Source organism: Carcharodon carcharias, chromosome 2 (genome assembly GCF_017639515.1).
Source record: "Carcharodon carcharias isolate sCarCar2 chromosome 2, sCarCar2.pri, whole genome shotgun sequence".
Taxonomy (NCBI): domain Eukaryota; kingdom Metazoa; phylum Chordata; class Chondrichthyes; order Lamniformes; family Lamnidae; genus Carcharodon; species Carcharodon carcharias.
In genome coordinates this window covers 74,355,309-74,379,718 of record NC_054468.1, presented here as the reverse complement: position 1 = coordinate 74,379,718, position 24,410 = coordinate 74,355,309, and the positions used below count along the sequence as shown (strand labels likewise).

Below are 24,410 nucleotides of genomic sequence, written 5' to 3'. Positions count from 1 at the left end.
CCCTTAGCCTAAAACTATGGCCTCTTGTTCTAGAATGCCCCACAAGGGGAAACATCCACTCCATGTCTAATTTGTCTATCCCGTTTAGCATCTTATATATCGCAATTAGATCTCTCTCATCCTTCTAAACTCTAGCGAGTATAGGCCTAAACTGCTCAATCTCTCCTCATAAGACAAGCCCCGCATCTCTGGAATCAATCTAGTGAACCTCCTCTGAACCGCCTCCAATGCATCTACATCCTTCCTCAAGGGGACCAAAACTGTGCACAGTACAATAAGTTATGAGGTTTCTTCTATGCAGCCATTTGACCCCATCCCCCGATTGGAATAAAGTCAGAACCCGCTGTGCACCCTCTAATGTATTAAGTACAGCATGGCAGATGTCATGCAACCCTTTAGCATTAGCTGGCCAAAAAGTGTATTCAGCGCACACACCTGGGCTATGAGGCTGCCACCTGTCACCTTCTCGACGAGGCCCTGCTAAACGCCAACCTCCATCATCATCCTCTCCATTCTGCTCATCTCTGCAGACCCGCCAGTTTTCACTCTCTGAACGGGTGAATTCATGTTTCCTTGTTGATGATGATCCCATTTCTTCAAAACTTGGTCTTCCTAGATACAAAAAAGTAAAGTTCTTTAGGCACTCTATTCAAATGTAAAACTTGGAGACTTGTAGGTGGGATCCTCTTTTACTGATAGGAACTGGCCAATGATATACATGACCGTAGTGCTCCACATAATTACACAGGAGGACATCCAAATTGAATTGGGATTTATGTGGTTAATACAAATCAATGATTAGCAGGTTAACAGGTGACTCAGTAAAAAATACTGCTCCCCAATTACAATATTCTGTTACTTGTAATGTACAGTAGATAAGGTTCAGTGTCCATAGTCTTACAGTCTGGTTCAGCAGGCAGATGACAGGAATGATAGCCATCTTTCTGTTGTACTTGCTCATAGATTTATTATCGAGTGGAGTTTGATTGCATTAACAACATTTTAAAGGGGGTCGTTCAAGTGCAGCCCAAATTCAGGAATAGAGATCAGATCAAAAAATCTTCTGGTTTAGCATCCACAAACACATGACTCTCACAGGCTAACCAATTTTGCCCATATGCCTCAACATTTTGAAAACTGTCTATATTTTCTGGTTGCCACTGTGTAAAAGGGATATTACAGCCATTGAAAAAGAGACCAAGGGAATTTAGGAATTGGATTATGGGAGATTATACAATTAGCATGCTCTGACTGGAAAATGGCTGGAAAGTAATTTACTGCTGTTTTTAGGAATTTTAAAGCAACAAGATAATGCAGATCATGTTGAGCTATTTCATCTAGTCCAGAACAATAGAACCATTGGACACAGCCTGCAATTCAATTCAAAATTAACCTACATAACGATATTTTATTGGGAGCCAATCGATGGAACAGTTTTCGGAGGTGGAAGCAGTTAGCATTGATTGATTAAAATGAAAATTTGATTTCTTTGAAATAATATTGTGCGATACTGTAAGTAATTTCAGGCATGAAAAGAAGTGTAACCTGCTTGGAAGGTCTGGTGATTTTTAACCTATGGTATCGAAAGCTCTCCACCAATGGGGTTTTGTGTCTGTTGTAGACACAATGATAAACACTTATTGCCATGATTGGCCAAAACGCCATTGTTGGAGCATGTGACTACAGGATGCTAGGTGAACTAAACGGTTGTTTTCTAGACATTCCCATATATTGAAAAAATTTTTTAAAAATGAAACAAACATAGAATTTGCTGCCAAAACAACAGCAAAGTTAATGGCAGACACTTCCTCCTACCTCCGCCTGGACCATGACCCCACCACTGAACATCAAGCCATTGTTTCCAGGACTGTTACTGACCTCATCTCCTCTGGAGATCTTCCTTCCACAGCTTCCAACCTGATAGTCTCCCAACCTCGGACGGCCCGCTTCTACCTCCTACCCAAAATCCAAAAACAGGACTGTCCCGGCAGACCGATCGTGTCAGCCTGTTCCCGCCCCACGGAACTCATTTCTTGCTATCTTGACTCCATTCTCTCTCCCCTTGTCCAGTCCCTTCCCGCCTACATCCGTGATTCCTCTGACACCCTGCATCATGTCAACAATTTCCAGTTCCCTGGCCCCAACTGCCTCCTCTTCACTATGGACGTCCAATCCCTCTACACCTCCATCCCCCACCGGGATGTTCTGATGGCTCTCCGCTTCTTCCTCAGAGGCCTGAACAATCCCCATCCACCACTACTCTCTGCCGTCTGGCTGAAATTGTTCTCACACTGAACAAATTCTCCTTCAACTCCTCTCACTTCCTCCAAATAAAATGTGCAGCTAAGGGTACCCACATGGGCCCCAGCTATGCCTGTCTCTTTATGGGGTAGGTGGAACATTCCTTGTTCCAGTCCTACTCCGGTCCCCTCCCACAACTCTTTCTCCGGTACGTAGATGATTACTTTGGTGCTGCTTCATGCTCTTGTCTGGACCTGGAAAAATTTATTAATTTTGCCTCCAATTTCCACCCCTCCATCATTTTCACATGGTCCATCTCTGACACTTCCCTTCCCTTCCTTGACCTCTCTGTCTCAATCTCTGGTGGTAGACTGTCCACCAATATCCATTACAAGCCTACCGACTCCCACAGCTACCTCGACTACAGGTCCTCACACCCCACTTCCTATAAGGACTCCATTCCATTCTCTCAGTTCCTTCGCTTCCATCACATCTGTTCTGATGATGCCACTTTCAAAAACAGTTCCTCTGACATGTCTTCCTTCTTCCTTAACCGAGATTTTCCACCCACGGTGGTTGACAGGACCCTCAACCATGTCCGGCCCATCTCCCATGCATCTGCCCTCACACCTGCTTCTCTCTCCCAGAAACGTGATAGGGTCCCCCTTGTCCTCACTTATCACCCCACCGACCTCCGCATTCAAAGGATCATCCTCCGCCATTTCCGCCAACTCCAGCATGATGCCACCACCAAACACATCTTCCCATCACCTGCCCACCCCCCCAGCGGCATTCCAGAGGGATCATTCCCTCCGGGACACCCTGGTCCACTCCTCCATCAAACCCTACATCTCAACCCCCTCCCATGGCACCTTCCCATGCAACCGCAGAAGGTGCAACACCTGCCCCTTTACTTCCCCTCTCCTCACCGCCCAAGGGCCCCAACACTCCTTTCAAGTGAAGCAGCAGTTCACTTGCACTTCCCTCAATTTAGTCTATTCATTGCTCCCAATGCGGTTTCCTCTACATTGGAGAAACCAAACACAGACTGGGTGACCGCTTTGCAGAACACCTTCGGTCTGTCCGCAAGCATTACCCAGACCTCCCTGTCGTTTGCCACTTCAACACTCCACCCTGCTCTCATGCCCGCATGTCCGTCCTTGGCTTGCTGCATTGCTCCAGTGAAGCGCAACGCAAACTGGAGGAACAGCACCTCATCTTCCGACTAGGCACTTTTACAGCCTTCCAGACTGAATATTGAGTTCAACAATTTTAGATCATGAACTCTCTCTTCCACCCCTAACCCCTTTCCAATTCCCCCCTCCCCTTTTTTTCCCCAATAATTTATATAGATTTTTCTTTTCCCACCTACTTCCATTATTTTTAAATGTATTTCCATCCATTGTTTTATCTCTATCTTTTAGCCTTTTTTGATTCCTTCACCCCACCCCTACTAGGACTATCTGTACCTTGCTTGTCCTGCTTTCTACCTTTAATAGCACATTCCTTAGATAATATCACCACCTTCAACACCTCTTTGTCCTTTTGTCTGGGACATATTTTGGCTACCTCCACCTATCACTGGCCCTCTGTCCAGTGTTCCCCCCCCACCCCCAAACCAGCTTATATTTCACCTCTCTTCTATTTTTACTTCGTTCTGTTGAAGGGTCTTTCAGACTCAAAAAGTTAACTGTGCTCCTCTCCACAGATGCTGCCAGACCTGCTGAGTTTTTCCAGGTATTTTTGTTTTTGTTTTGGATTTCCAGCATACGCAGGTTTTTGCTTTTAGCAAAGTTAATGGCACTGTTACTTATGAATAAATGGCCCAACATCAGGCAAAGATATGTGTAGTTAAATATTAATATCTAAAAGTTGCTTTTTGTGTCACACTGTTCCAAAAACAGCATCTCATCCTCAACCTGCTCCATTTTATAAAGGTGAACCGGCTGTATTTGCGCACTAATCTTGCCACTGAAAGTCAAATCTCATCATTGCTAGCATAATTACACTTTTTAATGTTACATGTTAATCATATCCGTTTTCTTAACTGTTGCAAATGTGGAGTCTCACCCCTTCAGTCAAATTTTAAATTTTCCACTTTTTCTTTACTTTTTCCTCTCAATCCAATCTTCTTTTTCCCATTCGAGTTTGCCTTGTATGGCTGATTTGACATTGAATTCACCTTTGTCATCTGTCCTCCTGTGTTTATTTCCAAATCATTAAATCTCATTGATTATGGAAATACCCTGTTGATTGCCCTGTTCGCTCAAGTCCCAGATTTCACTCACTGCACCATTATCAGCTCACTTACAGCAACTTTGTTTTGGAAAAATGTTTTGGAGCTGAAAGCTGTAGGGATAAATCTAACTAATGGCCATTAGATGCCCTGCTACGGTAAATTGTGGCCCATGGTATTAACCAAAACCACTGCATTCAAAGAAAAGACAAATAGAATGCTGCTTCTGTTATTCGTTAAAGTACACTCTTACAATGCATGTGGCAACCAATATGAGTTAGAATACCCTGATTTCTGACCAAATGCTTGTAATGAGGATTGAAGTGCAACGGTCAAGAACCCAAATTATCAGTGAACGTTTAGACAGTGACAAAAACATTTTAGTCCTAATGTAGATTTGCATACAATGTTTTCTTCAAGTGCTTGTTTTTGGTTGAACACAAAGAAATTTGCACACAAAGCAAGTTCAGCATAGGTTGTACAGCATCTTTTGACAAAAAAATTATCCAAAATAGAATCATATGTTATAGCAGCTATTATACATATACTACTCAACTTTGGGTGAAGTAGTGAACATCTTTTGAATGAAGATATACTTAGCCCACTTTTCAGTATCTTATCTAAGCAAGTTAGGATCACAAGAATCATTGACTATTTGAACAGCTTTAAATCACCTCATGCCTTACGGCATATATTGTTCAAAGCTGTGATGCAAGTTAGCTCATACACTGAACCCAAAAATTCCAAACATACAGGTACCAAATTTGAAAGTTATTTACTAGAGATTGAATGCCAGCCACACAAGAGGTCAGAGAATTCCTGAACTCTGAGCTCTCATCAGTTTCTGTAGTCCAATGGCCGGTCAAGTCTTTAATCCTTACAGGTAGGGAGAGTATTTCAGTTTATTAATGTACAGCTTCCAAGTGGGAGAACTGCATGATATTATGTTTACACAGTACAAATTCGCACCTTGCAATTTTGATCAAAGCTTCTGGCTGAACAGATTCACTACAGCAGGACAAAAACAAAAGCAGGGTCAGTAATCGGAGTTTTGTAGGACCACTATGCTATGAGAATAACCCTTACTTTGTCCTTGCTGTGACTGTACAAAGCAGGGAAAATTGTAAACCAGAAAAATACTGGAACTGCCCCCATGGGGACAATAAAAGCAACATAAAGTAGATGTACTTTCTTGGGCAATGCCACTTAGTCCAAGAGGTAGATTTTAATTTTGAACATTATGGGAAACTTGGAGTTGCAGATCAGCCACATTACACACTCTGATAAAAGCAAAATACTGCGGATGCTGGAAATCTAGAACAAAAACAAAAATACCTGGAAAAACTCAGCAGGTCTGACAGCATCTGAGAAGAGGGATAGAGTTGACGTTTCAAGTCCGTATGACCCTTCAGCAGTTACACTCTGAACCATAGAAAAGTTACAGCACAGAGGCCATTCAGCCCAACATGTCTATGCCAGCCGAAAAATAAAAATTTTTGAAAAATTGCTGCCCTTTTAATCCCACTTTCCAGCACGTGGACTATAGCCTTACATGTTACAGCACTTTAGGTGCAGATCCAGATACCTTTTAAATGAGATGAGGGTTTCTGCCTCCACCAAACCAGGCAGTGAATTCCAAGCAACCACCCCCTCTGGTTGAAGAAGTTTTTCCTCATGACGCCTCTAATCCTTCTACCGGTCACCTTAAATCTGTGCCCCCTGGTAACTGACCTCTCTGCTAGGGGAAACAGGGCATCCTGTCCACTCTATCTAGGCCTCTCACAATCTTGTACACCTCAGTCTTTCCTTAATTTTCAAGCCCTGGCAACACTCTTGTAAATCTCCTCTATACTCTCTCCAGAGTAACTGTCTTTCCTATAATGTGGCGACCAGAACTGCACACAAAATTCCAGTTGTGGCCTAGCAGTGGTTTATACAGTTCCATCATTGCATCCCTGCCTTTGTATTCTATATCTAATCCAATAAAGGAAAGCATTCCATGTGCTTTCTTTACCACCTTATCCTCCTGTCCTGCCATCTTCAGGGGCCTGTGAACATGCACACCAAGGTCTGTCATTTCCTCTACGCTTCCCAATATCCTCTCATCTATTATGTATTCCCTAGCTTTGTTTGCCCTTCCCAAATGCATTACCTCACACTTCTCTGCACTGAATTCCATCTGCCACTTTTCCACCCAGTCAAGCAAACCACTGATATCATTCCGGAGTCAGCAGCTATCCTCTTCACCATCAACTACATGGCCATTTTTTTGTGTCACATGCCAATGTCCCAATCATGCCATCCACATTTAAGTCCAAATCATTAACATATACAACAAACAGAAAGGGACCCAAAACTGAGCCCTGTGGAATGTCACTGAAAACCATTTTCCATTCACATAAAACATCAACCTTTTGTTTCCTGTCGCTGAACCAATTATGAATCCTCCAGTCCCTCCAGAACATCCTATGCTTATTGTACCTAATATTTCACAGTCTGCTTCATCCCTCTCCTTTGTGAAGGCAGAAACAAAGTACTCATTGAGAATGCTGCCCACATTTTTAGCATCAGAGCACAAGTTACCATATACATCTCTGATCGGCCCTGAGTTATTCTCTTGCTCTTAATGTACTCGTAAAACATCTTTGGGGTTTTTTTTATTTTACCTGCCAATAATTTTTCATACCCTCTCTGCTTTCCTAATTAATTTTTGTTACTTCACCCCTGTGCTCCTCTTTCTATAGTATTAAGTTTTTTGTGACTGTCATAAGCTTTCTTTTTCTGCTTCATCTTACCATGTATATTTCTAGATAACCAGGGGGCTTTAGATTTGGCAATACTGTCCATTTTTTGTGGGGACGTGTATACATTGTGCCCACAGAATCTTACTTTTGAATGCCTCCTATTGGTTTGTCATTGATTTCCCTTCAAGTAGCTGTAACCAGTCCATTTTCACCAGATCACCTCTCAGCTTCATTTGCCTTTCCCCAATTTAGAACATTTACTCCAGTTCTATTTTTATCCTTTTCCATACAATAATGTTAATTCTAACTGTATTATGGTCACTATCTGCAAAATGGTCACCCTCTGCTACTTCATCAACTTGCCCAGCTTCAATTCCTAATATTAAATCTAGAATTGCACTCCCCCCTCATTGGGCTTGTTAGTGTTGGCTAAAAAAGTTTCTTGAATGTAGTTCAAGAATTTTGTACCCTCTGTGCCTATTACACAGATCATACTCCAGTTGATATTAGGAGAGTTTAAGTCCCCAACTATTATTGCCCTATTAGTTGTGCACTCAGAAGGGCAAATATGTAGGCAAATTTCTATCTCCGTCACACTATTTGCGGGTCTATAGTACACTCCTAATAGTGTGGTTACCCTATTTTTGTCCAAGTTCAACTCATATGGCCTCATTTTATGATTCATTTAGTATATCATTCATCCTCACAGCTGTAATTAATTCTTTAACCAATAATGCTACCCCCTCAGCTGTTTTTAGGCCCCTCTCTAGCCTGAAAACTCTATATCTAGGGATGCTGAGCTGCCATTTTTTCCCCTCTTTAAGCCAAGTTTCTGTTATAGCAATAATATAATGTCGCCATGTGTCTATCTGTACCCTCAACTCATTGGTTTTGTTAGGTATACTCCTTGCATTTAAATAAATACCTTTTAACATTGCCAAATTCCTGTGCTGTAAACCTTTTAACCTTTGCTTCTTCTGTCTTTCAGTCACCAGCTAATTTTCTGTCTCGCACTCCCTTCTCTGAATTTGTCCTAACTGAATCTGCCCTCAGGCTCCCATCCCCCAAGTTAGTTTAAACCCTCCCCAACAACAATAGCAAATCTCCCTGCAGGGCATTTGTCCTAGCCCTATTCCGACTTGTACAGATCCCACCTTCCCCAGAAGAGGTCCCAATGGCCTAGTAATCTGATGCCCACCCTCCTGCACCATCTCTCCAACCACGCATTCATATGATGTATTCTCCTATTTCCATACTCACTAGCATATGGTTTTCGAGGTAATCTGTAGGTTACTACCTTTGAGGTCCTGTTTGCTAATCTCTTTCCTACTTCTCTGAACTCAGCCTGCATGGCCTCATCCCTTTTGCTACCTATATCATTTAAAAAAACATTTTGTTTTTAACATTGGCAACATTTAAACTTTCTTCTGATGGAAGAGATGTCACAGTTAAACACTCAAAGCTACTTTGAGGGAGAAGGAGGTTGTTCAGCAGCAATTATGGCATAGTGCATCATTACAAACTGTTATTCCTGGATGATCAAGGCTTAACGTTTTCATCAGTCTTTACAGCCAGAATAGTGAGCAATTAGTTGAAGTTCATGTTAAATCAGTGATTTCGTGTTGATTCCATCTGTGACGGCTGAACAGCACACTCCACAGGAATGTAGTCTCTCTGACAGCAACTTCTGAATTTCCACATTTAACTGCACATGTACAGGTGCAGAAATCAGTTCTACCCAATAATAAGAGAAGGTACTGCATATTCTGGGCTATAACTTTTCCCTCCTCTGCATGTTACAATTAAATCACCTTATCACAATCCCTTTGTGCCTAACCTCCATGATCGTTAACCTATTCTAATGGTCCTGCAAAGTATTTTTCCTGACTGAGGAGTCTGTGACGTGGGAGGTACTTGATCATCCTCTGAGGGCACTTGAACCAAGGAGGGATGAGACGCTATAACCATGATGGCAGCAGTGTGAGCTCCCAACAAAGCTGTCCAATCTGTCAACAAACAATCCTGCAGTGTTCATAGAGCTGACCACTTACTCTATGGTCTCAACACCTTGCTGAATGACCCCACACAAGCTAAAGCTGGATTCCCTCATGCTCTGTGCCATTGGGCACAGGCTCTCTGGCAGGCTGCTCAGTTAACTTAAGTGTCCTGGTTTATAAGGATCAGTCTTTGAATTGAGGCTATGCCCTCGAGATCATCTTCTTTACCCTCTATTGACCACAATAGAGAAGGAAAAGAAAAATCAGCAACTCATCTCAAAATGCAGTTGATCTATTTATGCTAGCTTCCCACCTGGTGGCAAAATTTAAAATCTACTCCATATGCCTTATGCAGCCAATTAACGTTACTGCCACAATAACAAGCTATCTACAAGGCGGAACCCTGTCCCTGCTAATCTAAAATCTTCTCAACTTTGTGCAGCTTTTGAACAATGAAAAGCACCTCAGAGTCCTTCACTAGTGCCATGTTTCAATTAATATTGTGACTATCCATTACTGAAGTCATTTGCCTCAGTTGTCAGGGAAGAATGTGACAATGGGAGTGAACTGATGCAAGGAAAAGGTGGATAATTATGTAGGATGAATATATATATATATGGTAGTACTTAAAAGGTTGGTAGAGCGCAAAAGTGGGAACGGTACCTGACCCTGGTAGCACAAATTTTGGAATGTTGAAGGGCTTCATAGCAGAGCCTCTGAGCGAATGGACTTGAAAAGTACCTCAATGACTGGAAAGTGCTTAGCAATGTCCAGAGGTTGTGAAAGACACTATAAAAGTACAGGTTCTTTCTTTGTATATTAAATTAAGTAAATACGCCATACTTTCCAGGTGTGAATGAATGCTGCCAGTTCTATCATTCTGCTATGTGACCCTCAATAGGATTTCCCATTATAAAATGACCAGCTACCATCTGTCCATATTATATCTGAAACTGAACTTTTACCACCTTCAGAGGCTCCAGCTCCTCACAGCTAAAGCAACAAAGCAGGTACTGTACAAACCTGTGATGCAAGTTAGCTCATGTGCTGGACGCAAAAATTCCAAACATGAGGTGCCAAATTTGAAAGTTGAGATTGAATCTCAATATGCCAACCACACATAAACAAGGGGCCAAATAGAATTCCTGAATTCTTAGTTGTCATCTGCCTCAGCCCATTGGCCAGCCATGTCCTTAATTCTCACAACTAGGGAAAGAACATTTCAATTTATAATTGTGCCCTCTCCAAGCAGAACTGCAGAATATTGGCCCAGATTTTCCAGTCAGCAACAGAGAGGGAGCAAATTCTACTGACCCCATTTAAAATTGCACCCCCATCTTTTACACTGGAGCCTCTGGTCCTTACTGTTTTAGCTCCAGTGATGAGGTGAGTCAGGAAGCCTTGTGGCGAAGGGCAACAGCAGTGAAGCCACATTCCCCACTCCCCCCCTTTTTTTTACCAATATGAACTGAAGACATGCCCCTCCAGGTCTGTCTTCAATTCATTAAACTGCACCACTTTTAAATGTCCCTGTTTTTGTTAGGTTACCCCAAACCTTGCACCCCCAACAATGCTCTTCGCTCCCCTGCACTCCCAACAATGTTAACCTCCATTCCCCCTACACTGTTGACTCTGTACCAGCTTCTGCCGAACTAGGGATTCCGGACAATAAGCATCGGCCAGGGGGGCGGGAGGAAGAGGGGTGGTGATGAGCAGTGTCAGAATAGTTCTACATAAATCAGCTTTAAAAAAAAACATAAGTATAGGGCAAACTGCCCAAGTTGGTGTTTACGGCTTCTCAAAGGAGCATCAACAGGGGTTCCTATGGAGCCACTTCTAAGGTACTGAAAGTTCCGGGTTCAGGTGTAAATCGGCTCTCCAGGACTTCCTATGCCATTGCAACCCTCGATAGCAGTGAAAATCTCAGCATTCACCATGTATTAGGGCTGGAAGATCTGGGCCATCATGTTTTATACAACACAAATCAGCACCTTGAAGCTTTGGTCAAAGTTTTAGGTTGAACAGACTCACTATGCCAGGGTAAAGGAAGCAGCAGGGTCAAGCGGTTGGGGTTTTGTAGGACCACTACGCCATGAGAATCACCCTTGCTTCATTTTTCCTTGTCTTCGCTGTGACCATACAAAGCAGGAAAATTGTGGACTTCAGAGAATACTTAAACTGTCCCCATAGAGACAATAAAAGCAACAAAAAGCAAATGTGATTTCTTAGGTCGAGACATGATATATAAGTGGTCAACAAAGCAGGGGGAAAAGGGACATGCAATAAATAAGTTATATGAGTTATATAACTATTGTTAAACTAAACAATTAAGAACCAATTAAAATTCTTGATTCTAGAATATTGTATACCTTGTGAGAATTGCTACTCTCAACTATTAAATTGGATCTAATCTCAGTTGTATTTGGGCCAGAGTTGCAGCAATTAACTGTTGCCATGTTGTCTCATCATAGTTCCCTCTGGGCTGTGTCACTGGAGATGGGCTGGTAATCCTCAGAGCTTTCACAGACTGAGAACAAAACCAAGCGCACAGCCCTTCTGTCTTTATAGTACATATAGGTATGAAGGTGACCAGCCCATCTCCAGTGACATAGCCCAGAGGCAGCCATGATCAGGCAGCATAGCAACAGTTAATTGCTGCAACTCTGGCCTGAATTCAGCTGAGATTAGGTCCAATTTAATAGTTGAGAGTAATACAATTCACTACTGCAAGCTTTACAATATCCTACACAAGAATTTAATTAATTTTTAACTGTTTAATTTAACAAAGGTTATATAGATACCTACATAGCTTAATTATTGCATGTATGTTTTTTTCCCTCTCTTCGCTAATCACTTATACATGATACCTATTCCAGTTAGTGGAACAGAGCAATCCAAGCTTCTAATTTCTCAACATCAATATTGTTCCACAGCTGTAGTGAGGGAGGTGCAGTACGATAACAAGGTGGGGAAGAAATCAAGTTTGACAGCGTCCCTTTGTAATTAACTTGTGTGAGAAGCTGAATGCCACAAAGCATCAATTTTTAACAAGCATTTTTCTTGAACTTCAGGCATGCCATTCATCCAAATGTTAGTTAATGAGCAGAGTGTATTATAATAAATGCTAGCAGAAGCTGGAAAAGGTAACCTGCCTTTGATGACAACCATTTTACCAAAAGTAATCAGGATCCAACATCATTTTCAGAGGGGTGGTGGTGGAAATTTGACATACTGTAATTCTCCAGTAAATATTCTCAGTCACCTAATACCATAAATACAACCTGATGAGACTATTTGTGCTTTTAATTGGCCACATGCAGGCAAAATAGCTAACCTTATTAGTTCTAAAAGGAAGCAACAGATCATATTCAACATAACCTGTGTAACTCCATAAAAGACTACCTTGTAACAGTGTACACACAAGCCTTACCATCAGTGTGCACCGCAATAAACAGTTTTGTATTCATCCTTCAAGCAACAACCTGAACTTACAAGCAGCAAGAAACTTGTAATACTTCCATGCTTTGGTAAGTGCCCGATACTGTGAAAGTTAGTTTTTTGAACTATATTTCATTTGATAATACAGCAGGGCACGAATGACCAGACTTAACAATTTTCACACATACTTCACGAACTTTAAGATACATCTTGATAAAATAATCAATTTGAGATACTTTAAAAACTTCATTATGAAGATTTGTAAATGTAAGCATGAAAAATTCATATTTAAACACAGATAAACATTTCATGCAATGTTATATACAAAATAAAAAAGTACCATTTTAATAACATTAAAAAAAAATTTAAGACTTCAGTTCAGTGTAGAAAAAAAATTCAATTCAGATGGAAACACATTTCACCAAAAGCTGCTTTGGTGGGGAGGGGGTGGGGTAGAAGTTTAATACATTTTAATAAACATTTACCTGAGCCACCTAAAGTTATAAATAGAACCTGACAAGTCTCACTATTTCAGCCCTTTTAATTGGCCCCCTGTAGGCAAGATGATTAACCTTATTAGTTCTGAAAGGAAGCAACAGTTCATATTCTACATCTTCACATTACTAACCTGTGTAACTCTATAATAAAGATTACCAACAGCACAGTGCACACACAAGCCTTATCTTGTGTCCACTGCAATAAACAGATTCGTATTCATTTGTAAAACAGCAACTGAAATTTGCAAACAAGAAGAAACCTGTAAAACTTCCATATTTCGGTAAGTACCTGATATTGTGAAATGTTAACTTATTGAAGTACTCCTCATTTTATAAGGCTGGATGGCTCCAACTAAACTTTGTCATTTGCTTGCGTAAATCACCAACTTTAAGAGATCACACTTACAAAATCACTTTTTGATAGTTTAAAACTTCAGTTAAGCTTGCATTTAAGTCTTATATATTGAATGTAATCTTAAGTGTCAAGAATTCAAATTTAAAGCTAGATTAACATTTCATAGAATGTTATATACAAAATAGGAAACAAACACTATTTTAAGTATCTTTTGAAACAAGCTTCTGACTTTAATTCAGGGGAAAAATGTTTTTAATTTTGAAAGTACTGAATTATCTTGCTTCCACATTCAAAATCCAAGGAGGATCAATTTACTACATACAAACTTTAACTGGTTAAATTCTACCTTTAAAGTAAATTTGATTCAATATGCATGAAGACACTGGCTGATAAAGTTTTCAATAAAACATCTGATCAGGAAATAAAAAAAGCTATTCAATTTAAAATCTAAAACTGCACTGGTGTATTAAGTGGCCACATGAATTGTATGTGCATCACTATTCAAAGCAAAGATCCTGTAGTTGACAAAGTAAACAATTGGGAAAATTTCATTCAGGATAATAATTGATTTTTCAACATACTTCAATGAATTGAACATTTTATGCACAAATCAACATTCAAGTTACATTTTTACAAAAAGCAACACTGTTGCTAACAAGCTTATAATTGCAAATGTATCTTTTTCTTCAATACAATTTTAAAATAGTTTCAAAAATGCCAATTTTAATAAGCTAATCTAAAAATTTGCAATATAAATCAGGAACCTAAATTAAAAAGACTCTCCACAAACTCTAAATTGAGGGGAAAAGATTCGAAATTAACTAAACGATTCACACTGAATCTTGCCAATCTCAGTGCAGGCTGTGAGACTGCAGGCAATCCGCACAAATTCAGGATTCAATTTTAGACCAATTAGATGTTGAGTTTTGTAACTAGAATTAAAAGTTCATTTATATCTGCAGCTTTTCTCTAATTTGAACCATATGGAGCCCACCTGCCGGAACTACTACCTGTATTATAGCTGCATCAATAAACTTGATATTTTAAAAAAAAATTATTAAAGAGCCAAGAACATTGCGGATATTTAAACCTGAATATTGGAGACAATTTTCTTCCAACTAAGTCAACAAGGAGAATATAATTCTGAAATCAGCCATTACCAGACCTTTAACAAAGTGCGAACCAAACATGTTTGACCACCGAGGCTACTTTAGAGAATAAAAATCAAGGCTGGCAAGTTAAGGAAACATCCACTAGTCAGGTCTTAAGCTACTACTCAATGGAAGTAATGGCTATAAATCAAAAGATGCTTTGCTAAGTGAACATAATTATTACACTTACACTGAATTAAAATGCTTCCATGAATGTTTTTCAAATCAGATCCTTACCAGATCAATTGAAGGAAGGCACAACAATCTGTAAACTGGGCTGTACAATAGACTTTCATTTATCGCTGTTTATTTAAATCTTGACATGCCATCTATATCTGACTTTGAACTATTACACCACTCTGCTCTTCAAAATGCCAGGTTTAATGTCAAATTAATGCATACAAAAAGGATCAATAAATTTTTTAAAAATACAGTAAATTTGAACACTTGGCAACTCTAATACCTTCCCGATCACTTCAAAATTTCAATGTAGAAAATGAATTTTTTTTTAAATAAATTCATTTCCAAATGCACTTTTTCTTAAAAGACTGCAAAGAGAATTCCAGGGAAACACAAGTCCATGCCCCATCAAAATAACTAAATGAATAGAAACTGAAAAGTGCTTGAGATTGGCGCTTTAGGATAGAATTGCTTGTGTAATAAAGATCAAAGGTTACTTAATCAGTTAGTAGGTAAATAAGTAATCTTGCAAATCTACAACACAAGTAATTGCTAAAAAAGGCAAAAAGATAATGAAGAGACAATTAAACCTCCACTAGTTGCAAACACTAACTTTCTGACAATATGTTCTACAGCTGATCCAAAAGAACAAAATAATGGGCATGGTTTTCAATGATAGTGACGAAAAAGACACTGCCCCACTTGTAGCCTCTCGGTACAAAAGAATCATCACTAAGGACGGGCACAGCAATCTCAAGATAGAGGCTCTCAGTGGAAAAAGTATCATACATCTAAAAGATATCTGGTCAATCTTAGTGGAAATGAGATGGCGTTGGATGTTACTGACATTCTCAGGAGCTTTTGTTGCACATTGGCTCTTCTTTGCCTGCTTTTGGTACTTACTGGCATATACAAACGGTGATTTAGATTTGCTCGATCATAACAACCCTCCAGAAAACCATACCATCTGTGTGAAATATATCGACAGCTTCACAGCAGCCTTTTCGTTCTCACTGGAAACTCAGCTTACAATTGGTTATGGAACCATGTACCCTGATGGTGATTGCCCAGCTGCCATTGCTCTCCTCACTGTCCAAATGTTGCTGGGACTTATGGCGGAAGCTTTAATTACAGGTAATTATTCTTTAAAAGAATATGATTCAAGTGAAATACTTCCCTGAATTTTATTATATAATCTTGGCAGATTTGAGAAGTCCAAATAACTGAATTATCTGCAACTACCAAACTATTTTAAAGAATTGTGGATATGCAATAAGAACATCAGAGTTTATCAAATAGGAAACAAAGCTTTAAACAATGAGAAAACAGTGTTTTACAATGCCTTCTCACACATCTGACCTTTTTAAATAGTATGAAAGCTATCGGTTAGTTGCATGATCACTTTATATTAAGACCAATGCCGTGGGACATTCATTAGATTGCTTACAGAAGGATGGAGATTAAATTATGGGGTCATGATGATTAATATCCTTTAACACTATTATATGCTAATATCTAATACTGAAAATGATTTTTCCAGCAAGTTTACTTATAAAAGTTAATTTTTACAGGTGCCTTTGTGGCAAAGATTGCCAGACCAAAGCTTAGAGCGACTGCAATTAAATTCAGTTACTTTGCTACTGTTGGACACCGTGAAGGGGAGCCTTGCCTGATGTTTAGAGTAGCCAACATAAGGCAAAGTCCATTAACACGTGTTAAAGTAACTGCCATTCTATACCAAGAGTACAAAAACCAACATCTTCATCAGACGAACCTCGACTTTCACATCGACAACATGAACTCGAACAAGAGTCCATACCTTGTCTTTCCACTTATGTTCTGCCATACCATCGATCAAAACAGCCCTCTTTATCCACTGATTCAAGGGAAGATGCCAGCCTACTACGAGATAGTAATATTTTTGTCAGCAGAACAGGAAGATACAGGAGAGACTTGCCAAAAGAGAACCTCCTATATTCCAGAGGAAATCAAACTCAGTCAACAGTTTGCCTCTGTGATAAGCTGCACTTCCAAAGGATACTACAAAATTATCATGGCAAACTATGACAAGACAGTTCCTGGATTTCCTGTGCTACTTAATCCAAAGGATGCGAGACAGAATGATTTTGTCATCAGCATTAATGGTGATCATGCTGACACTATATTATTCAGAGACAGTGCTATCTGAATAATTACTAACTTTTAAAAGTTAAGGCCACCTGGAATACCCAATGTCAGATTGCTGCCATTGTAAGAAAAAAAGTTTTTAAGATCCCTGTAAGCTGAATATAGCTTGATTATTACATTTTTCAAAGTACACTGCCTTAAGTTATAGTCCTAAAACATAACCGAGGATCTGGGTCTTTAAGGTCAGTTATTAACAGTGGCATAAGATGATATATGATCACCACCTAAAGAGAAAATAGTATATCAGATAAGGACTGCAGCTAACCAGTCTTGAAATGCAATGGTCAATCTGTATACAGTTTATTTCACCCTGTATGATTTCTGCCACCTATTTTCAAGATCTGATTGATCAGTATAGTGGAGCTTTATTATGCCTGTGTGTTGGACTGCAGAGAGAGGGCTGAGATGAGAGGCAGCCAAATCCAGTTTAACAATGCGAGAGAGAAAGAAAACACACTTTAGTAATATGGTACACGATTAAGGTACCTGTTGTACTTGCACAGCTTTCTTTAGCCAAGGCGGCAAAAATCAAGCCTTCACACTTCAGTAAGACACACCTGGTCTAAACAATTATAATCAGTTATAGCAGTGATAAAAAAAAATTACTAATCATTTTCCATATCTCAAGCTATAAGCTTTGATACAACTATCTTATTGCTCTAGCCAAGTGAAAATCACAGGCAAATTGTCAAAAGCCACACAATGATTTGATTTTTGTCTTTGATATGGAAGTTAAAATTGATAGGCCAATAATTACACCACCCTGCAACATTTCAGGAAAGAAAATCTGGTTGAATTATTTTGTATAGCTGATTCAGAAACTTTTAAGCATGATACAACTCTTTTGCCTTCAATCTATCAACTAAATTTAGTTTTTTAAAGGATAAAATAGAAAGAGTAAAAAAAAAGTGATACAGATGCTTAAACATCTTGCCCTTCACTGGAGGTCCCTAACTCAAATGCAGTGCAGAATTTGGCTGAAGGGATGGCGAGGGTTAGGCAAAAGAGAAATGAAAGATTATTTTCTGAAATGCCACTTTCCAGCTCAATATGTAAAACCATCCACAATTCAGCAGAAAAACAAATTTTAATGAAGTCATTGGTATGTGAGAATTAAAAAGAAACAAGTGCAATAGGGATTGCTTTGCTGAAGTTGCAGGCGAGGCCCATGAATTTTACAAAAATGACAATCCAGAGGCTATTCACGCCTATGTTTGCCCTTCAACTGAAGCTATGCACTCAACTCAACTTTCCTGCCCTTTCCTGGTAGCGTTTACTTTTTACTCAGTTTATAATCTGTGATGCATCTAGTTAGAAAGCATCTAATATCAACACTGAGGTATTAGAAATAGAAAAACAATTCAGATCTGAGACATCATTATCCCTCTCCATGAGCATAAAGCATTCGAACTTTTCTACCAATTAAGAGAGGTAGGAATTGGGATAAGATGTTGCCACATTTAAAAAGGTGCTTCTCTAATTCATGCAAACAACCATCAATTCACTTGCAATTCCTCAAAGCATTCTGACATCTCACACATTAAAAACGTCAAAATATTAACTGCCTTAGTGAAACATTAAGGTCATTAAATAAAAACACAAAATAGAATCAGACCACAATACCAAGGTCCCAAACAATAAGAACTTAAGAACTAGGAGCATGAATAGATAATTCAGCCCCTTGAGCCTACCCCACCATTCAATACGATCATGGCTGATCTCATTTCGGCCTCGACTCCAATTTCCCGCCCTCGCCCCATAACCTTTCAACCCATTACTAATTAAAAATCTGTCTATCTCCTCAAATTTATTCAGCATCCCAGCATGCACTGCACTCTGAGGTAGTGAATTCGAGATTCACCACCCTTTGAAAAAAGTAATTCCTCCTCATCTCTGATTTAAATCTACCATCCCTTAGCCTAAAACTTTGGCCTCTCATTCTAGAATGCCCCGCAAGGGGAAACATCCACTCCATGTCTACTTTGTCTATCCCCTTTAGCATCTTATATACCTCAATTTGATTTCCTCTCATCCTTCTAAACTCTAGCGAGCATAGGTCTAAACTGTTCAATCTCCTCATAAGACAAGCCCTGTATCTCTGGAATCAATCCAGTGAACCTCCTCCAATGCAACCACATCCTTCCTCAAGTAAGGGGACCAAAAATGTGCACAGTACTCCAGGTGCGGTCTCACCAATGCCTTGTACAGTTGCAACAACACTTCCCTATTTTTATACTCTATTCCTTTAACAATAAATGCCAAAATTCCATTTGCCTTCCTCATTACCTGCTGTACCTGCATACTAGCTTTCAGCGATTCATGCACAAGAACACCAAGATCCCTCCACACAGAAACATTCTGAAGTTTCTCTCCATTTAAATAATGTCGCCTTTTTATTCTTCCAACCAAAATGGATGACCTCACTTATCCACGTTAAACTCCATCTGCCAAATTTTGGCCCTTTCACCTAACCTGTCCATATCCATTTGTAAATTTCTTATTAAAATTGAAGAATGACTTATTTTTATAATTCCTTTTGTGGAAAACCTATAAATTACTGTAGTCTGGTAGAAAGAGCATAAATGCACCTTGAAACTTGCAGGTTATCATTTTTGCATCAATTTTTAAGGCTTGTTTATTAAGATCATTTGTATGTCTCAAGCTTTATAAATAGTTGAAAATAAAATTACTCGGAATCCAGTTAAAAATGGTTATATATGACTAAAAGAATGGTAACTAATGGGAGACAGCCAACCCAAGCATCCCTAGTTCCCAGATAATGTCAACAATTTATGGTATAGCATCAGCATGAAAACATTCGCTGGGGTCAGATCCATGTCACCCATGGAGAAGGTGCCCTGTGATATTCAGCTAAATGGGGCTGTACCCAGTCCGAGTACCTGTGTCTACTCAAGTATGATAAGTACAATAGACCATATATAGATATTATAGTGGAGGAAAAGAGAAGAGTTACCTAGCAGACACTGGAGTGTCCAGCACTGTAATAGCTAAGCCCTCTCCTATCTATTTTCCACGGTCCACAGGAAAACACCAAACCTGCATCGTGGAGTGTATTTGGAAAACTGGGGAAGGATTCAGAGCAGGGATTCACTGAGGAAAGATTTCTTTATGTAGATCGCTCTAGTTTTGTGGAAGGAGTTTTAACTTTTAAGGCAGGCAGGCCGTGGGATCTGCGATCCGCTGGAGATTGAATTAGCAACATCCCTTCCCACTGCTATGGTTATCCAGTGACCATATGAGGTCACTCAGCCTACTGAGGGAGGAGAGTCAGATAAAAGCTCAGAAATGGGCCCACCTGGTAATAATCAAACTCGTAGGAAAAAATAGGTTAAAAGGCCCACAAAAGCTAAAATTGCTGTGAATAGGTGACATGTTCTGCTTTTAGGAGAAAAGTATTTGTTCCTGAGAGCGAACAAAATTTTCTGGCCTGTGAATGAAAGTCAATCTTTAAAAAATTCTCTGTTTGCTAGCAGTATAACTCCTCTTCTGCAGAGCTAAAATTCATTAACTCTTTGTAGCCTTGTCTTCAATGTTGGAAGCACAAGTTCAGTATCTGTAATTAGTTTAAACTTTAGTTCTGTGCTGTGAAAGGCAGAGTTCAATTTATAAGCAATAAGCTTCAACCTTGAAGATGTCTGGCAGAAATCCAATTTGAACTTGTTCAACTGTACTAGAATTTAAAGAAAACGGCTATTCCTTTTTTGCAGACAAATTAAAGACACATCTTACTGACTTTATCTAAATGAGGTTAAGTAGTAAACATTAAAAATTGAAAACTGGTTTATGGGAGAAAAAGGATAAGTAAAGGATATATGTGAAAAATTCTATCCCCTTTTGTACCACAATGCTAAAGAGCCAACACTACACCTTGCAGCGCTTTAAGAAGCTGGTGCGGGTGTCTCAAAGTTCACAAATTGTCGGAAGCTCTGCCCTCTTTAACCATTTGGTGTAAGAATGGTGAAGGTTTTATTCAACTGTGAAAGCTAACTTTTTGAGTTTCATTTTTCTTCAGTTTTATTAGTCATCTGGAAGGCATCTGAAGAAAGAAGAAAAATGCCAATTTATCTTTTCTTTTTAAGGCTCACGCTATTCTGTCCTGTGCTTAAGTATTAGTCTGAATTGAATAGGAATTATTATGGTTAACTAATCTGTCAAGTTGTGAAAACCAGACTTCAATCGTGTCATAGAAATTTTGGTTATTATATCAAGATGTGTGGGGTCTTTAGACTGCACATAAAACATTCACATATAAAACTGGCAGTTCTGAATTTTAAATGTTTGAATCATGTGAATTGGAATTGGGATATCTGAACTGATTCTGTTTAGTCATTGGTTATAACAAAAAAAAATCTTGAACTGGAAACTTCCTACAAAAAAAGATTATAAGTAGTTTAGAAACAATTGGAGTTCAATTTAAAATGCTGTTCTGTCTGGTGAGAATGTTTTCTTTTGAAATTGATAATGTTAATGATTTTTATAGTTTTTAATTCCCAAGGATTAAAAAATAACTTTTGCAAATTTAAGATACCAAGATTGGTGATGAGTTTAAAATGGTGTTGGATTAATCTCAGAGCAGGATGCAATTAATGTGCACATGAAAATATTTTGTTCCATCCTCCTGAAAGCAAGCAGAGGAATTAACCCTTTGTGCTGGTGGCTGTTTCTTCCCCCCACTTAATTCACCACACAACTTTTGTATTGCAGAGTGTAACATTATATATTTGGCATTATTAAATTTCAAGTTTCTAAAGTGACATATGTTTGGACAAATTAGCCTATTGGGCTCTTGAAAAGAGCCTCAATGGATTCTTTTGTCTTTTTAGAAAAAAGGTGACGATAGTTTCCAGGGCCAAAGCAAGCAATCCAGCAGCATTCAACAGTTAAGAAGTTATGCATTGACATCAAATGTCACAGCATGGTGACCGCCAATCAAAGACATGGCTTTAACCCATTCAGGTCATTTGTTATCTTCTGAGACAAGTGCTTGAAAAGGGTAGATATAGAAGTTAACTCTCAATTAGTTGCAAACACTTTTGTCTCTGATGCAAAAACACCATATAAAACCACCAAGCCTGGGCATCATTGTTTCCGAGATTAGAATTAATAAAAGAAATTGATAGGAGTTGCTATTTCAAGCACTCAAAGAGAAATTTACCTGACATAAGGGCCAATCAAGTTTCATTTAAAATGAACTAAAACACTGAAGAGAAGTCTAGGTGGTTCCAGAGTATCAAAATAATTTTTTTGGGGGGGGGGTAAATGAATTATCTCAGCCCAACAACATTACTATTTGAATTATGAATAATTATGAAATGAAAAACACCGGGCACAATATAACAGGTTATTTTTGAGAAATAAAGATCATCTAAAACAAAGAACAGACCAACAAAACATGCTAATTCTTGAAATCTAGTGAGAATGTTTGATTTGTATTTTAAGGGTATAAGAATATTGTATTGGACAGTAAAGTTCCTCCAGGGCTCACGAATGAGCTAGGATGGTAACTAAAGGTATGTGCAAAATTTAATAAGTGACTGAGGATAAGATTCAGAGACAGGAAAAAAAACACCACCAAATGGGAATTGGAAAAAACATAAGGGCATGTTCAATGGAATGTACGAACCTGGCAGATACATTCTGGTGAAAAGTTGGTGTAGGTGAGGCAATTAAATTGATAGGCAAAGATATAAACATCTCCGAGGGAAAGCTATGAACTTAAGATAACTGCATTTGATGGTAATCTGTTCACTACCTGAGGCATTGGAACTACACAAGGGGAGATGTGCAAAAATCTTTAGGCAGACACCCAACCGCCTTGATCTTTTGGTAAGATCATCTGAAAGTCCAAAAATGCCTTGTATGGGCATGACATTGGGATACCAGTGCGAGCGTGCAAACGTGATTTGTTATGTATGAAGTAACTAAAATGCCAAAATGCATGTGAACCTGCAGTGAAGAAGGAACTCAGACATGCTCAGTTACTTGACAAACACCACAACATGAAATGGTTAGTGCAGCTTGCAGTGATTCAGCTTTTTTTTTTAAAAAAGTCACCAAGCATTAAAATACCCCATGGAAAAAATCAGGATAGAATTAAACACACAAGTAATGGTTATAAGGAACAAAATTGAAGTAAAAGGGATTTGGATTGGGGCAATTGAAGGCTAGGCAGGAATAATGTTCACTAAGAACTATCTACAAGATGGGTACAGGTGAAGGGAGAGTTGGAGAATCTTTTACGTCCATGCTTTATCTGTTTCCTGAACTTGCAATTCCATTGTAATATCTTATTGGTGGCCCTTTGTTGGGAGTAATTGTGGTTCAGGGGGTGGACCCTCTAGTATATTCACTAGCTGTTGCTTAAATAAGAAATGTATCATTCAGAATACTGCTAATTTACATAAGCAAGTGGGCATTGCTTTAGAAGTTGAGCTAAAAGAATATTATTGGTTATTGTAGTAATCTCAATGACTGACCTGGTACAATGAAATCAAAAGAGAAAGCAAGAGGTGTAAAAAGAAATGGCAGGGGGGCTGACTAGGAACAAAATTTGGAACATCGGAGGGAATGCCCTCAAGCACCCTAATTGATGGAAACTGACTGAAGGACGGTTAAAGATGATTGACACTGCGGGACAGGTTTTTTCAAAAGGCTCAGCATGAGATAGGTATATTGGCCTAAAACAAAAATTATTGGACTATAAACCAGTGTCAGTATAAAGTTTGTCTCCCCCTAGAATTGAGCTATAAGGCACTGTTTAATACTTTTTGTTGCAACCATAGGAAAGGAGCGACTTGGTCAGTCACTAGAGAACTACATTCAACAGGAGGTTAACAATTCCAGGTGTTTATGGGTATTACGCTTGCATTAGCTTTTAATCAATTCAGCATTAGTGCTAAGTGATCCATAGTAAAATATAGGTTCATATTGTATGTTTTGATATATTTTGAGTGAACTTAATAAAGTTGAGTAATAAATCCAGAAGTTGAGCGCACTCATTATTTCCTGTAACTACCATGTCTGAACCAGAATAAGTAGACTAAAAAGTTCTACACATTGCAACTTCAGTGACAGTAAGTAGAAAGTGTGAAACATGCAAATAAAATCTTCTCATAAAATGTCAACTCACAACTGGCTAATTGGAGGTCAAACATTAAGATTTTGTTAAAGTCACTTAAAAGCCAAATCAAAACAAAAATAGCAAAAACACAAACATAATTTTTGAAAAAACAAAGCATTTTTGAAAATATTAAAACATTTTTGAGCTTGCATGTTGCTTTTAAATCTGTTGCTGCCTTGTCTTCAGCTATTTTCAGCATAAGCAAATGTTACATTTCTCAAATATATTTATAGTCTTTGTCAG

The 24,410-nt window shown here is 38.9% G+C and overlaps 2 protein-coding genes across 4 annotated transcripts in view; one reads left to right on the top strand and one right to left on the bottom strand.

Annotated features, from left to right (window-relative positions):
• Nucleotides 1-24,410, bottom strand: part of gigyf2 (GRB10 interacting GYF protein 2) — a 163,207-nt gene that overhangs the window by 86,476 nt on the left and 52,321 nt on the right. For all 3 annotated transcript variants that reach the window (XM_041211236.1, XM_041211257.1, XM_041211247.1), the window contains exon 9: nt 436-612. In XM_041211236.1, the coding sequence (XP_041067170.1) occupies nt 436-612 (177 nt within the window). The remainder of the gene's footprint in view (nt 1-435; nt 613-24,410) is intronic.
• Nucleotides 15,502-17,027, top strand: kcnj13 (potassium inwardly rectifying channel subfamily J member 13). The gene is made up of 2 exons (XM_041173824.1): nt 15,502-15,973; nt 16,411-17,027. Exons 1-2 carry the CDS (start codon nt 15,502-15,504, stop codon nt 17,025-17,027), a joined length of 1,089 nt encoding a protein of 362 aa, XP_041029758.1.